The following is a 17,354-nucleotide window of genomic DNA, read 5'->3' on the forward strand; positions in this document are numbered from 1 at the left end:
ATGCTTCTTCTTGTGAAATATCCAGCACAATAAGATATTTGAAATTATTGAAAGCTCCACAAAATATTTAAGTCCTGTCACTGTGCCTCTGAGTGATGCCTACATCGAGTCCAGATCTGTCCTTTGATGCCTAAGGAGCGTAAGTCTCAAAGACAACTGATGAACACTGCAGCTAGTAGACTCTGCAGTAACTGGAGACTGTACATGGTTCGGCACACTAAGAGAACTGTCCACTGTAGCTCAGTGCTCTAGCATTTAACCAGGCATCAACCAATCGCTATCCATGCAGGTGATGCCCCATGGATTGGCAGATGTGGCCACTGGTGGATCTCGGTGTAGTTCATACTGCCAACCCATACAGCTGCTGCGTTACAAGTGTTTCGAGCACAACTTATCAATTGTGATGCTGTACTCTCTGGAGTCATGAGTACCATCACCACATGGGTCATCTAGAGGGAACTGTCTTAGCCTACCAAAACAACAAACCCCTGGTCTAGTTCAGGTTCATTGATGACATCCTCATGATCTGGACTCACTGCCTAGGTAATGTATCCACCTTCTCTTCCATCTCCTTCACTGTTCCTCCTCAGTGCAGTGTGCTGCCTTCTTGGATGTTGCCCTCCACCTCTCGGATGACTCCATCCTCTCCTCTATCCATATTAAACCCATCAACCAGCAACAGTACTTGCATTTTGACAGCTGCCATTCCTTCTACACCAAAAAGTCCCTCCCATACAGACTAGCCATCTGGGAATAGCATATTTGCAGTAATAAGATCTCCCTTGCCCATCAAGGCCTTCTCACTAAGGCCTTCACAGATAGGCACTATCCCCTATACCTAGTCCGCAAACAGAACTCCTGTGCCATTTCCCCATACACCCCCAGCCCTCCCATGACCCCACAAGCATCAACTACAAAAGAGTGCCCCCTTTGTCACCCAATACACCCTGGTCTCGAACAATTGTACCACATCATCGGGGCTTTGATTACCTATCATTATGCCCTGAAATGTGGACACCGTATCGGAGATCCTTCCCACACCTCCTAAAGTAGTGTTCTGTTGCACACCCAACCTCCGCACTGTCCTAGCGCATCCCTATGCCACTCCCAATCCCAACCCTTGCCACAGGGATCATACCCCTGTGGAAGACACAGATGCAAGTCTTGCCCAGTCCACTCACCCAGCACTCCATGTTCCAATTGTCACAGGCTTGTCCTACCCCATCAGCGACCAGGCCACTAGTGAAAACGGCTGTGTCACTTACCAGCTCTGTTGCAATCATTGCACAGCTTTTTGTATGGGTATGACAACGAACCTGAATGGTCACCAGCAAACTGTGAACACCACATTGCACAACATGCAGCTGAACATAACAAGCTTGATTTCATTGGCTGCTTCACAAACCAAGCCATCTGGAGTTATCCTTACAACACATTCTCCACTTCCAAAATTTCCAGACCTCAACCTGTGGTAACTTACTGTCCTAACACCCTCCACCCAACTGTTTCCACCTCGTCTGTCCTATCACCTCCTCCCTATTCACATTCTCTCTCTCTCATTGTGTGCCACCCTCTTCCAGCGCACCTGCCTGTCTTTCATCTGCCCTACACCTCTCCTTTTCCATGCCCCCCCCCCCCCCCCCCCCTATGCTGCACTTGATAGTCTTGTCATGCTGCCTTCTGTAGTCCCTGTGCTATCCCTGCCCCTCTTCACACTGCGGTTCAGCATGGCAGTTGCATTCCAAATCTATTCTTTCCTCAACATTGTTGATATTCCAACCTCGATTTTCCAGTAGTTTAGGGTGTATACACTCTGGGACAACTGAGATATCTATGAAAACCCCTGAAATCTTTTAGAATTTTGGGAAGTTTTCATTGTCTTAGTTACCAGTATTTTTTATTATTATTATTTTTATTTTTTATTTTTTAAATTGTAAGAAGTGATTTTGTGACAAAGAATTTTACTGTAGCCTGCTGCTGCAGAAATAATACTGCAGCAATAAAACATTAATGATAGAATAACACTAAAACAAAACTCAAGTCACAAAGAAAACATGCAATTTACAACAAGATAACACAGTGCACACACTAGCATCTGGCAACAGGAAAGTGTATCAAAGACTATGCGACACTTTGTAATAACAAACTTCTTTCGATGTGTCTTTCTTGTGGACCTTGTTTTGATGAGTGTGATTTCACAACTGCTTACATTTCTAGCAGGTTGTGGGAAAATATTGCAAATGGTGGTTTGAGAAGCGTTATTTTCAAAGGTAAAATTTTTTATGCAAGATGAATTATGTTGCACAGGATAGTGTTCGATGAATTCCTTAAATCACAGAACGTTGGATTCTCATTCAAAATGTAACAATGAGGATCAACCACTTACAAAAATTTTGGGCCCAGAAGACCAACCATTTATGTCATTCAGAATGAGATTTTCACTCTGCGGCGGAGTGTGTGCTGATACGAAACTTCCTGGCAGATTAAAACTGTGTGCCGGATCGAGACTCGAACTTGGGATTAGGAGGCAAAATAAGCAGGTACAAAGAACAGCCTTGTTTAACATTTTGATTGTAAATTAAATGCCACGCTGATAAACAATTTGTCCAACCGTGCAATCACAGAAAGCTGGGATGGAGCCCATAGCACGTGGAGGAAGATTTATCATAAGTTTACTTGATGAATTTTTGCAGAATTTCTCAAGCAGGTATCATTCACCCCTTGGCTGTGTGCCCAGAGCAAGGTTTTGATGGCTTTGAGCACTAGTTCTGGAGCAATTTTCGTTAAAAGATTCTTTGAACATTATTTGCACTGTCCGGTCAGAAGTCTTGTCAGTATCTGATGCCCCAGCTTGAAGGTGTAGCATCCTAGGAAGACTCTTGGTTCAACCTTAGCCTCGTAATGCCTTTTTATTTCCATGAATGGTCACACAGTGGTGTAAGGAAAGCATTATTTCTATAATTGATGCTTAAAGAGAAGAGTTATGTTTATACATGTTGACAACTTGCAATTAATATGATAAATGTCTGTGTGCTGAAACACTCACAAGTAATCAGCCAGCCATTTCTATCATGAAGCAAAATACAACTTCTGTCCTATTTTAAGATGGTGTGCTACAATCTTTGTGTAGGTACTGGAACATCAAAATATATAGAAAGGGGGTACTTATTAACATGATGCTTCAAATTGAATCAGTAAGTTCCATTTGAATGGTAATTGCAATTTTCCATGAATCACAGGGAGCACTTCGGTAACAGACTGAAAGAAGTAGAACAGCCTTCAGAAATATTACGAGAGAGAAGCATTCTGTAGAGTTGTCTAGCCCATTGTATTAGCCCATTGTATTTGAACCTTGGGGCATAGTTCAGGTCATTGCTCCAACTGTGATAGAGTTGAGGGAAGATGTTTTGCTTAAGATGATAATCTAAAATACTCCCGCCCTCCCCCAATATGTGTGTGTGTTGGGGGGGGGGGATGCATGTGTACATCTGTCCGTCCGTCCGTCCAGTGGTCCCTCATTCTCCCTGTGTCCAGGAATTTTTCTTTTTTTTCCAGTGTTTTGAAGTATTTTTCCAGTATTAGGCAATATATTTTCGTTCATGGATGATCTGCTCTCTGCGTACCAGTCCATTTTTACTTGTGTGTTGACCAATTTTTCTTCTTTGGCTAGTGTTTTTTCTCTCTGTAGTGAGTGCCTAATGTAGAAACTGTAGGGTAACTTTGGAAGATGCCACATGAGTTTATGTTAGCAATACTGTGTTAGGCTGTGACCGTGATGATGCTGCTATCGTAGTCCACCACACAAAATAATTATTTACCCATTATACGTAAATTCATAGACTGGAGTTCTCTTTAACAAATTAAATTCAGACTGAGTCACACAACATATGATATCTCTTGTGATACTATCATAAGAGAAGTCAGTCTGGAGACTTTAGAAAAGAAACTGCTTAAAATAGATATCCAAGCTCAGTGTTCTCTTTTTCAGCATTGTTCATTAGGGTTGAAGAAATCTTCTGTCTGTGTATTCCTTCAAACTGCAATTCTTGATGAGGCCTCTCTGCACTTGCTCTGACATCACATCATCATCAGCTGCTGCACCACAACGTCACCCATAGCCCGACAAATACCTCAAACGGAATGTGCACAAAATGAAACAGAGACAAATATCTACAATACATAATGAAACTTGCAGAATAACATCATATGACATGAATTATTACAAGAATAATACTATAACTACAGGTTTACTCATTCATATATGTCATCAATGGAGCAACAGAAATTTTAGTGTGATACATTCACATATATTCCAGGTTTTTATGTCTCAAAATTTCTATGCCCTTTCATCTGCTGCCCCTGTGAACCTGTAAATGTAACCAATTTCTATATTTCTAAAGTGACAGAAACAATTACAAATATTATACATTTAGTTTTTTTCATATTGTATGTAACACTTATTAGCTAGACCCACAACCTATTTAAAGAAATGGATCAAAGAATCCTCTTTTATTGTGACCTCAACATAAAATTGTTCTCTCTTCTTTATAACTGTAATTAATGTGCAACTTTATGTTCATCATAAACATATCCCTGTAACGTCTTACTGACTGAGTTAAGTTTATTGTATTAAATGAAGACATCTTTGTCAAAAGGTCAAGGTCATTTGTTACAATCAACTAGTAAAGGGTTATTGATTCAAACATCCAGTGTCTCGCAAGAATCTGACAGCTATTTGTTATCTCAGATTGAGAAATTGTTTGTAGAAACCTTCAAGAGATTGTGAGGATGTTACCCACCAACAATCCATAGAAATGTATCATTTTTGTTAAAAATTGTGAGTAAACTTGCTGCTACTTTTGTCTTTTCACTTTTCACATTCAGAATAGGAACATTATACGAATACACATGATATTCACTAAATAGACCAGAAGTCGTCTGAGGACACACTGCCCTACAAAAGTTACATAAAATATGCTTCCTATAAACTACCTTGTGGAGAAATACAGGGTTATTACAAATGATTGAAGCAATTTCACAGCTCTACAATAACTTTATTATTTGAGATATTTTCACAATGCTTTGCACACACATTCAAAAACTCAAAAAGTTTTTTTAGGGATTCACAAATGTGCGATATGTGCCCCTTTAGTGATTCGGCAGACATCAAGCCGATAATCAAGTTCCTCCCACACTCGGCGCAGCATGTCCCCATCAATGAGTTCGAAAGCATCGTTGATGCCAGCTCGCAGTTCTGGCACGTTTCTTGGTAGAGGAGGTTTAAACACTGAATCTTTCACATAACCCCACAGAAAGAAATCGCATGGGGTTAAGTCGGGAGAGCGTGGAGCCCATGACATGAATTGTTGATCATGATCTCCACCACGGCCGATCCATCGGTTTTCCAATCTCCTGTTTAAGAAATGCTTCTGCTTTAGCCTTTTCCGTAAGATTTTCCAAACCGTTTAGCTCCCTGCTTGCTTTATTCGTCGACTTCCGCGGCTACGCGTGAAACTTGCCTGCACGCGTTCAACCGTTTCTTTGCTCACTGCAGGCCGACCCGTTGATTTCCCCTTACAGAGGCATCCAGAAGCTTTAAACTGCGCATACCATCGCCGAATGGAGTTAGCAGTTGGTGGATCTTTGTTGAACTTAATCCTGAAGTGTCGTTGCACTGTTATGACTGACTGATGTGAGTGCATTTCAAGCACGACATACGCTTTCTTGGCTCCTGTCGCTATTTTGTCTCACTGCGCTCTCGAGCGCTCTGGCGGCAGAAACCTGCAAGTGCGGCTTCAGCCGAACAAAACATTATGAGTTTTTCTAAGTATCTGTAGTGTGTTGTGACCATATGTCAATGAATGGAGCTACAGTGAATTTATGAAATCGCTTCAATCATTTGTAACAGCCCTGTATAAACCCTTGCCATTTCTACATATTCAAGCAAATGTTCCCCTAAAAAACTTGACGTGCTACAGTACAAAACTCAAAGTTGTACACAAATTTTTAGTTCTGAAAGGGTACCTGAACTCTTGGCATCATTTTTGGGGAGAGCATTGTTGTCTCAGAACATGGCTTACATTGGAGAGAGACTTGGAAAGGATTTATGCTTCTTTGCATCTTGTTAGTAGCGACATTGATAATTTTCTCGATAGCATTGGGTGTCCCAAGTCGTCATTGATAAAAACAAGAGTTCCTTGCCATAAGGGATACTTTCTATCTCTTATGCAAGTACACATTGATCTCTAGAATGTAAACAGTCTCTCTCTCAGATCTGTCACACCTACACATTTCTTATACACAAACCATAAAACATCTCCATCAGAGCAAAACCCTTTTAAGGGTAACAAAATGATTTAGTTCCCTGACTGTCCGGAAACTGCATATTAACCATGAACCTCAAAACTCGCATACAGTATATCACTCTTATTGCCACCCTGTAACTAGGGCACAAACACAGCATTCTCCTACCAGCAACATGTAACCGCATTAGAAATTAGGTGCAATACTGTCCCACCATGTGTAAGCCTATGTTAGTGCATTCTCATAATCTCCAAAAATGTCGGATATGCATAGTTGTTACCTCTTAAAGCTACAAAAATGCATAAATATTATCTCTTCAGGTGTCCGGTATTTCTTTAGAAGTTGATATTTCCTGTACTGTAAGTTTTTAAGTTTGTAAATCAATTTTAACTTTGATTTACTTGGGTATGAACAGCCTCATATTCTGAATACTGTAAATTCGTTTTTCCTTTCGTGAACTTATATCGGCAAGCACAGTCGCCTTAGGATGAGGCATACTTTTCGTAATGAATGGTCCCTCATGTAAAGGACAGAACTTCGTTGTCACTTCACCTTTTTAAAACTTCAAACTTTGTGACTTCTTAGTAACACTTGTTCTCTTACATTGAATCATACTGGTGTTCCTATTTACCGTCTTTTTCTTTTATTTCCATCCATACAGGTTGTAGCTTTCTTCATCAGATATAATGTTACTTTCTTAGATCAATATTTGATCACTACAAGAATGCATTTCATTCCTCCCTGCCCTCTAGGCACTGGACCAACATGAATCACAGCCACAAAATCCCAAAGAGCTTATCACTCGTATGACCATTATCACTATTCTAAGTTTTCTACTTCTGCAGTTGTTCCCACTTGAAAATCTACCTCATACCCACAGCAGCTTACACCAGGCAGACCACTGGAAGATCCTTTAACATTGAAGGCAGAACAACGTATGGAACCACACAGTTGTTCAGCAACTAACATGTGTATTGCATGTCTTTTACGTAGGAATGACACTAATTAAATTGGCTGAGTGTATGAATGGACACAAAAAACTTTCCATTTCCTGTAGTTCTCAATTGCACTAATCATTCCACTTTACGTTCCTCTTCCTCTTTTTACTTTACCTTACCACCACACTTTTCTGTTGCAGTGAGGGCCATATTCAGTTTTTCAGTAACCATTCCAAAATACTTGTTAAAAATATTGTGACATGCACACATTTGTTAGCAGTGTATTATTTGCTGCTCCTCATTTCTCATTCAACCAGTCTGCTCCACTGTATCCCATATTTTATTTATTTTGATACTTTATGTGACATTTTTATCCTCACAAAAGTAATTTGCTTCAGTATCTGTCTTACTTTCTTTCTGTATTTTGCAGTTTTCCTTGCAATGTACTAAGGCGGCATTATCAGAGCTGCCTCTAACTTAGTTTTTATCTTACAAGATACGTTAAATCCTTTGTACTGAATTACTTGTAGAAGAAAGTAAGTTTTCAAGTATGGGAGGACTTTGTTAACAAAGTGTTATTTTTCATTCATGTAATGAGTACTATGTACACCATTGCAATTCATTTCTGTATACATCATTCCAATTCATGTCTTTGAAGAGTTTCCAAAAATATCAGTTTTTGGTTTACCAACTATTCTCCTGAACTCAAATTTAATAGTTTTTGAATCTTAAATAAGTATTAATATTTAACTTAAGGAAATGCATGTCATGCTCTGAGAGGCCATTGACTATTTTTTTTGTAATATATTGTTTTTTGTTAGACCTTTCTGTAAGAACACTGATAATCTTGACTAAAAGCCAAAAAAAACACACACACGCACCACTGCACATAATCATTTACTTTTTGTTGCATGAGCTTCTACACCAAAGTAAATGATCTGAAGGAAAATAATAATTTCTGGTGAATGTTACATAAATAAGTATGAAAATATCTAGCTTGGCAGTTTCAGGAGTTTAGCACTGGAAATATTCCATTCAGTGGGAAATCCCAGACCTTTTCTTCTCTTATCATTAGGCAATTGTTGTACGATTGCTAAAACTCCACAACTGATGCCAGCTTCTCTCTTTCATTCGAATGCAAACCCCCCCCCCCCCCCCGCCCCACCCTCCTCTCTCTCTCTTTTTCCTTTCCTTTCCTTTCTTCTTCTTTTTTTTTTTTTTTTTTTTTTTTTTTTTTTTTTTTTTTTTTTTTTTCTCCTTCGCCCTAAAACTATAGCTGTTATAAACTGTGTTGCTGAATGATATTTCTGAAACTATTGCATTCTTGTTGTGTGTGTGGTAGTATCACAAATACTGGCTGTGGATATTTGCATGTTCCATTTTGTGTGTACAGGCTTTGTTTCTCCCTGTTAGCGGTTCTCTTGAAAATGCACGAAGTTTTGATGCCAGATAGTGAGATGGCTCCCAATAGAAACTGTGTACCAAATAAATGCTTTATGCATCACCTTTATGTATGTTGATGTAATATACATAGAAGTACCAACCTTATGCATTAGTTGCATTTTACTTTTCAGACATCTCAGGACCGTGAGCTATGGACTTTCGCGAATTTAAACTTGGCTATAGTATATCTGCGAGCGAAACGAGAAAAGGAGCTTACTGCTCTGTTGGAACGAATAAATCCAGAGAACTTACCAACACATTCCCACAGCCTTCGAGCAGCAGCTTATTATGTGCAGGGTCTTCAGTCCTTTTTCCAGGCCAGGTACAACGAGGCAAAGTAAGTACATCAGTAGTTTCAGTTGTGTAACGTAATGAACTAAAATATGAAAAGGCAGTACAAGAACTACAGTCTTGGCCTGCCCAAGGCATGTAATTGAGCCCCTCTCAGTATTTATCCTATCTTACTGTGATGGAAATTATACTTCACTGTCAATATTTAATTTGTTATTTTTGAATGCTAATGACAGAAATGAAGATGTATTTATAGCAGTAGTGCACCGCCACTTTGTACTTAATTGTCGTGACATAAAATTTAGTAAGAGTTTCCTGACATGATGTGAAAGAATATTAAAACTCTTAGGAATGTTGCTAAATTAATTCTTCACTTACAGGAGATATCTCCGTGAGACACTGAAGATGGCAAATGCTGAAGATTTGAATCGTTTAACATCATGTTCATTAGTTTTGTTGGGCCACATATTTCTTTCTTTGGGAAATAGTCGCGAAAGTATGAATATGGTTACCCCCGCCATGCAGCTAGCGAGCAAGATACCGGATGTCCATGTTCAGCTCTGGGCTTCAGCTATCCTGAGAGGTGAGTCTGATCTGTAATTAACTCTTCTCTAAACTCTTAGTCCAGTTTACTTCTATTTGGGAACAGTAGTGTAAAACAATCTGAAAAAATAGTTTTTTGATAAAATCAATGTCGTGTTTTTTTAGTGGGTGGTAACAATGCTAAGATGTGTAACGAGTTTTCTCCATTGGAGGCTAGAAAAATAAAATAATGCACTTGGTAAAAAGATACATGGAGATTGTCATAACACGTCATGTTTAATTAGTTACCGTGTTAATTAAAAATTATGTTTTACATAAAAATTCATGACTGAATGTTGTTTGTACTGCTTTTGATTACAAATCAATGTGTTTTTAATTTGGATCTTAAGTCAATTGTAGGGCTTATTTCTGTCACATGACATGACTAACAAAATCAAGCAGGCAGTAAAAAATGGAAAATGGCAAATTATGTGCACATACTGAACTTCAAAGAAAAGTAATTGGTAATAAACAAACCATGTGTAAACAAGTTAGGCACTCAAAACAGTACTTCACTTTCATCGAAAAGCAACAGCATGTACCTTGTTGATGTAGGTGAAACCTGTTTCTGTCTTTCAGCTTTTGGGCCTTGAACTTTGTGTCTTGCATTCCTTGAGAACATCCACACTTTTTTCAGGATCACAGCATTCCATATAGTTTGTTCAGAAAATGATACTTTGCAAACGTACTGCTCATTTGCAACCAAAAACCTCAAGTGATAAGTGTAGGAAAATGAATAATCTAAGAACTGGAAAGCAAATACAAAAAGGAATTGAAAACATAGGTATAAGCAATTGCTGAGAGGTAACTCTGCTCCCAGTGATGTATAAAACCCTTCCAAAAGCTTTACAAAATAGATCAGATGACCGAATAACAAAAGTGTTGAGTCAGCAACAGACAGACGCAAAAGAGAAAGAAAACAGCTTTCAGGACAAATCCATTGCTGAGCTAGAGTACGCAAGTGCATGTATATGTACGTCTGCCCCTGCACTGTATCACGTGGACACACATTACTGGGACTGAGTTGCGTCAGGTGGACTAGGGTGTGGTGGTGGTGGTGGTGGTGGTGGTGGTGGTGGTATCAGGTGAGGGGAGGGATGGGGGTAGAGGTAAAGGAAGAGGGGTTGTGGATGGGTAGCTAGCAGCTCAGAGGGAGGAAGCAGGTTTGCTGGATAGGACTGCAATAGAGGAGCGTGTCAGGTGCACAGATTAGGCATGTGATACATGGGTTTCGGAGCTGGAGAATTGTAGTGCACAATGAAGGTAGCATGGAGTGGGGACATGGCATACATTGTGTGAGAACAGTGGGGTAGTAGAGATTAAGGCCAGGAAAATTGCAGGAGGGCTGGATGTGTTGCAAGGACAGCTCAGAAAAGATGTTGCTGAAGGAAAGGGTCCAGATGGCTTGAGTTGTAAAGCAGTTGTGGAACTCAGGCACATTGTTCTCAGCTGAATGTTGTGTTACTGGGTGGCCAACTTTGTTCTTGGCCACAGTTCAGCATTGGCCATTCATTCTGGCGGACAGCAGGTTAGTTGTCATAAAAAGCTAAGCAGTCAGTGCAGGGTTTTCTCTACCTCTCTTCCAAGATTCACTGTAAAAAGCTGTGCAATGTTTGCAGCAGAGTTGGTAGATGACATGGCTACTCTTACACGAGGTCCTGCCTCTGATGGGATAGAATAAGTTTATGTCAGTACTGGAGTAGGAAGTAAAGGACTGGGTTGGAAAGTGCTGGATGTGTGAATTGGGCAGGTCTTACATCTCTTCCACAATCCCTGTGCAAGAGTTTGGGAGCGGGATTGCATCCTGGCAGGTGGAACACAGTGAGGTGGTGATTGTGTTGAAATGGGTAGGTAAAGGCAGAGAGAGACAGGAGTGGGAACAGGGGTTGGGGATGGGTAGGAGCAGCTTGAGGCAGGCAGCAGGTTTGCTGGCTGGGAATCTGGGAGGGGAGGATGGCAGATGCACAGATTAGGCATGTGATACACGGTATCGGAACTGATGGCGTGCAACGTACAATGAAGGTGATGTGGAGACATGCTTTGCAAGGAGTCACAGAACAGTGAAAGGGAAAACAGTTGCGTAACTGCTAGGGGAACAGTGGTTAGTGGAGTTTGAGGCCAGGAGAGTTACAGAAAGTAAGGATGTGATGCAAGGACAACTCTCGTGTGCATGGTTCAGAAAAGATGATGCAGGAGGCAATGATCCAGATGGCTTAGGTTATGGAGCAGTGGTTGAACTCTGAGTATACTGTGTTCATCTGCATGTTGCCACCATGTGGACAACTTCGTACTTGGTCATTGTTTGACAGTGTCCTTTCATTCTGGTGGACAGCTGGTTTATTGTCATACTGACATAAAAAGCTATGCAGTGATTTCCGAGATACACTTTTACGTGAAATATGAAAATCATTTGAAATTAAAACAACTGTGAGGCATGGGGATGGACAGAAGAAAAGGGGATAAATGAAGTGAATCTTGGAAGAGATAGAGAGTACTTAATAATTGACTGCTTAGCTTTTGCTGATGATTTAGCGATTTTAACAGAGAACTTAAAAGATGCAACAAAATAGGCAAACATTTTCCCAGAGGTAGCAGAAAAAACGGGATTACAAATTTGGATTGAAAATAGTACACATGACAAACAAATGTGCATCAAAGTGTATTTCTTCAAAATATGGGAAAATACTGGAAGTTTCAGAATTCAATATGTGGAAAAATTTCAGAATTTAAATAATTGGAAGCAGTAATCGAACGAAATGCTCAGCACAAAGCAGCTAACATAAAAAGGCAGAAAAATGGAAATGAAAATTGAGGCACTAAAATGTGGTGATTAAAATTGAGTCGTCTTATGCCTCAGAATTCCTCGCCATAAACACAGCTGAACAGTTAAATAACATGCAGAAGAGTGAAAAATAATTTAAAAAAATTTGGGTTCAAAGTATAAAAATGGGATTTGGAAACAGAATCAATGAGGTGGTGAATGAAAAAACTGAGAATGAAATAGATACAACGAGAAAATGGAGGATTAGATTTTATGGTCACATAAAAAGGATAGAACACAAGAGGCCAGCAAAATAATATTCAACTTGTTTGTCAAAAGTACAAAAACACTAATTTTGTGGTTCATAGATGAAGGCAGATCTACAGGCATTAGGAATAACAAATATGCAGAAAAACATAATTTGAGGAAAGAGGTACAAAAAGTCTTGGGTTTCAAGAAGAAGATATAAAGCAAGAGAAGAGGGACATGGGCAGAAGAAAGAGGAGATAAGCGGAGAGCAAGAATGAAGTAGTACATGGAAGAAAGGAATTGTTGTTGTTGTTGTTGTTGTTGTCGTCGTCATCGTCATCTTCAGTCCTAACAGTGGTTTGATGCTGCTCTCCATGCTACTCTATCCTGTGCAAGCTTCTTCATCTCCCAGTACCTACTGCAACCTACATCCTTCTGAATATGTTTAGTGTATTCATCTCTTGGTCTCCCTCTTCGATTTTTACCCTCCATGCTGCCCTCCAGTACTAAATTGGTGATCCCTTGATACCTCAGAATGTGCTCTACCAACTGATCTCTTCTTCTAGTCAAGTTGTGCCACAAATTCCTCTTCTCCCCAATTCTATTCAACACCTCCTCATCAGTTATGTGATCTACCCATCTAATCTTCAGCACTCTTCTGTAGCACCACATTTCGAAAGCTTCTATTCTCTTCTTGTCCAAACTATTTATCATCCATGTTTCACTTCCATACATGGCTACACTCGATACAAATACTTTCAGAAATGACTTCCTCACACTTAAATCTATACTTGATGTTAACAAATTTCTCTTCTTCAGAAACGCTTTCCTTGCCATTGCCAGTCTACATTTTTTATCCTCTCTACTTCGACCGAGTGGACGATCAACAACGAAGTGCTCGTATTAAGAAGGGTGTAAGACAAGGCTGTAGCCTTTCGCCCCTACTCTTCAATCTGTACATCGAGGAAGCAATGATGGAAATAAAAGAAAGGTTCAGGAGGGGAATTAAAATACAAGGTGAAAGGATATCAATGATACGATTAGCTGATGACATGCTATCCTGAGTGAAAGTGAAGAAGAATTAAATGATCTGCTGAACGGAATGGACAGTCTAATGAGTACACAGTATGGTTTGAGAGTAAATCAGAGAAAGATGAAGGTAATGAGAAGTAGTAGAAATGAGAACAGTGAGAAACTTAACATCAGGATTGATGGTCACGAAGTCAATGAAGTTAAGGAATTCTGCTACCTAGGCAGTAAAATAACCAATGACGGATGGAGCAAGGGGGACATCAAAAGCAGACTCGCTATGGCAAAAAAGGCATTTATGGCCAAGAGAAGTCTACTAATATCAAATACCGGCCTTAATTTGAGGAAGAAATTTCTGAGGATGTACGTCTGGAGTACAGCATTGTATGGTAGTGAAACATGGGCTGCAGGAAAACCAGAACAGAAGAGGATTGAAGCATTTGAGATGTGGTGCTACAGACGAATGTTGAAAATTAGGTGGACTGATAAGGTAAGGAATGAGGAGGTTCTATGCAGAATCGGAGAGGAAAGGAATATGTGGAAAACACTAATAAGGAGAAGGGACAGGATGATATGACATCTGCTAAGACATGAGGGAATGACTTCCATGGTACTAGAGGGAGCTGTAGAGGGCAAAAACTGTAGAGGAAGACAGAGATCAGAATACGTCAAGCAAATACTTGAGGACGTAGGTTGCAAGTGCTACTCTGAGATGAAGAGATTAGCACAGGAAAGGAATTCGTGGCGGGCCGCATCAAACCAGTCAGTAGACTGATGACAAAAAAAAAACCTTCGACCATCATCAGTTGTTTTGCTCCCCAAATAGCAAAACTCCTTTACCACTTTAAGTGTCTCATTTCCTAATCTAATTCCTTCAGCATCACTCGTCTTAATATTACTACATTCCATTATCCTAGTTTTGCTTTTGTTGATGTTCATCTTATATCCTCCGTTCAACTGATCTTCCAAGTCATTTGCTGTCTCTGACAGAATTACAATGTCATTGGCAAACCTCAAAGTTTTTATTTCTTCCCCATGGATTTTTATTCCTACTCCGAATTTTTCTTTTGTTTCCTTTACTGCTTGCTCAATATACAGATTGAATAACATCGGGGATAGGCTACAACCCTGTCTCACTCCCTTCCCAACCACTGCTTCCCTTTCACGCCTCTCGACTCTTCTGTCATCTGGTTTCTGTACAAATTGTAAATAGCCTTTCGCTCCCTGTATTTTACCCCTGCCACCTTCAGAATTTGAAAGAGAGTAATTCAGTCAACATTGTCAAAAGCTTTCTCTAAGTCTACAAATGCTAGGAACGTAGGTTTGCCTTTCCTTAATCTATCTTCTAAGATAAGTCATAGGGTCAGTATTGCCTCAAGTGTTCCAATATTTCTACTGAATCCAAACTGATCTTCCCCGAGGTCGGCTTCTACCAGTTTTTCCATTCGTCTGTCAAGAATTCGCATTATTATTTTGCAGCTGTGACTTATTAAACTGATAGTTCGGTAATTTTGACATCTGTCAACACCTGCTTTCTTTGGGATTGGAATTATTATATTCTTCTTGAAGTCTAAGGGTATTTCGCCTGTCTCATACATCTTGCTCACCAGATGGTAGAGTTTTGTCAGGACTGGCTCTCCCAAGGCTGTCAGTAGTTCTAATGGAATGTTGTCTACTCCCAGGGCCTTGTTTCGAATCAGGTCTTTCAGTGCTCTGTCAAACTCTTCACGCAGTATCATATCTCCCATTTCATCTTCATCTTCATCTTCATCCTCTTCCATTTCCATAATATTGTCCTCAAGTACATCACCCTTGTATAGACCCTCTATAAACTCCTTCCACCTTTCTGCTTTCCCTTCTTTGTTTAGAACTGGGTTTCCATCTGAGCTCTTGATATTCATACAAGTGGTTCTGTTTTCTCTAAAGGTCTCTATAATTTTCCTGTAGGCGGTATCTACCTTACCCGTAGTGAGATAAGCCTCTACATCCCTACATTTGTCCTCTAGCCATCCCTGCTTAGCCATTTTGCACTTCCTGTCGATTTCGTTTTTGAGACGTTTGTATTCCTTTTTGCCTGCTTCATTTATTGCATTTTTATATTTTCTCCTTTCATCAATTAAATTCAATATTTCTTCTGTTACCCAAGAATTTCTACTAAACCTTGTCTTTTTACCTACTTGATCCTCTGCTGCCTTCACTACTTCATCCCTCAAAGCTACCCATTCTTCTTCTACTGTATTTCTTTCCCCCATTCCTGTCAATTGTTCCCTTATGCCCTCCCTGAAACTCTGTACAACCTCTGGTTTAGTCAGTTTATCCAGGTCCCATCTCCTTAAATTCCCACCTTTTTGCAGTTTCTTCAGTTTTAATCATTAGTTCATAAGCAATAGATTGTGGTCAGAGTCGACATCTGCTCCTGGAAATTTAAAACCTGGTTCCTAAATCTCTGTCTTACCATTATATAATCTATCAGATACCTTCTAGTATCTCCAGTCTTTTTTCATGTATACAACGTTCTTTCATGATTCTTGAACCAAGTGTTAGCTATGATTAAGTTATGCTCTGTGCAAAATTCTACCAGGCTGCTTAATCTTTCATTTCTTCTCCCCAGTCCATATTCACCTACTATGTTTCCTTCTCTCCCTTTTCCTACTGTCGAATTCCAGTCACCCATGACTATTAAATTTTTGTCTCCCTTCGCTATCTGAATAAGTTCTTTTATCTCATCATGCATTTCATCATTTTCTTCGTCATCTGCAGAGCTAGTTAAGAAAAAGAATATGAGTTCATAAATCAGCTGTTTCAAATGATCCTGAAGTGGCCAGATTTCAATAATAATAATAATAATAATAATAATAATAATAATAATCATCATCATCAGTGGTGGTGGTGGTGGTGGTGGTGGTGGTGATTATGTGAGAACAGTTATTGAGATGTCACTACCTCTGCTGGGTTAGCTACAGTTACCAGGATAAGCTACATATGAAATAAGACACACTCCATTTTATGAAAAAAAAATCTTTTTTATTTTGATATGATTATTGCTGAATTAGCACAATGTCACATTAGACTAGATTAGATGGGTAGATCACGTAACTAATGATGAGGTATTGAATAGAATTGAGGAGAAGAGGAATTTGTAGCACAACTTGACTAGAAGAAGTGACCAGTTGGTAGGACTTCTTCTGAGGCATCAGGGGATCACCAATGTAGTACTGGAGGGCAGTGTGGAGGGTAAAAATCATAGAGGGAGACCAAGAGATGAAATACTAAGCAGATTTGGATGGCTGTAGGCTGCAGTAGTTACTTGGAGATGAAGCAGTTTGCGCAGTATGAAGTAGCATGGAGGGCTGCGTCAAACCAGTCTCTGGGCTGAAGACCACAGTGTAGTGCACCATTAGACATTCATTTGTGGTCCATAGATTCCATCATGAAGTACATTCAGAAAATGTGGAATGGCTCAGGTTAAAAGAGAATTGGGTACTAGAAAATGTATGAATATTTGTGCTTGCTTAGGCTAAATTTAACATGGGAAAATCAGCAGCATGCTGCTGCTTGTCATTTACTTTATTCTCTCTCTCCTAATCCTGCCTTAATAGCTACATGATTACATTGTTACTTCTCATCTAACTAACAAAAATCTACAACGCTTGAATAATCAGATATATAGAATGAATAACTAGTCAGATAAACCTTTGATTTTCTTTTGAAATGATGTGAATCCTCAGTTCCTTGGTTTATGTAGATAGATCAAGACT

General features: G+C 39.6%; 1 protein-coding gene across 1 annotated transcript in view; it reads left to right on the forward strand.

Moving 5' to 3' along the window:
* LOC126484152 (MAU2 chromatid cohesion factor homolog) overlaps positions 1–17,354 on the forward strand; it is a 190,748-nt gene that overhangs the window by 153,465 nt on the left and 19,929 nt on the right. The window contains exons 8-9 of the mRNA XM_050107550.1: positions 8,816–9,021; positions 9,356–9,558. Of these exons, the coding sequence (XP_049963507.1) occupies positions 8,816–9,021; positions 9,356–9,558 (409 nt within the window). The remainder of the gene's footprint in view (positions 1–8,815; positions 9,022–9,355; positions 9,559–17,354) is intronic.

Source organism: Schistocerca serialis, chromosome 6 (assembly GCF_023864345.2).
Source record: "Schistocerca serialis cubense isolate TAMUIC-IGC-003099 chromosome 6, iqSchSeri2.2, whole genome shotgun sequence".
Taxonomy (NCBI): domain Eukaryota; kingdom Metazoa; phylum Arthropoda; class Insecta; order Orthoptera; family Acrididae; genus Schistocerca; species Schistocerca serialis.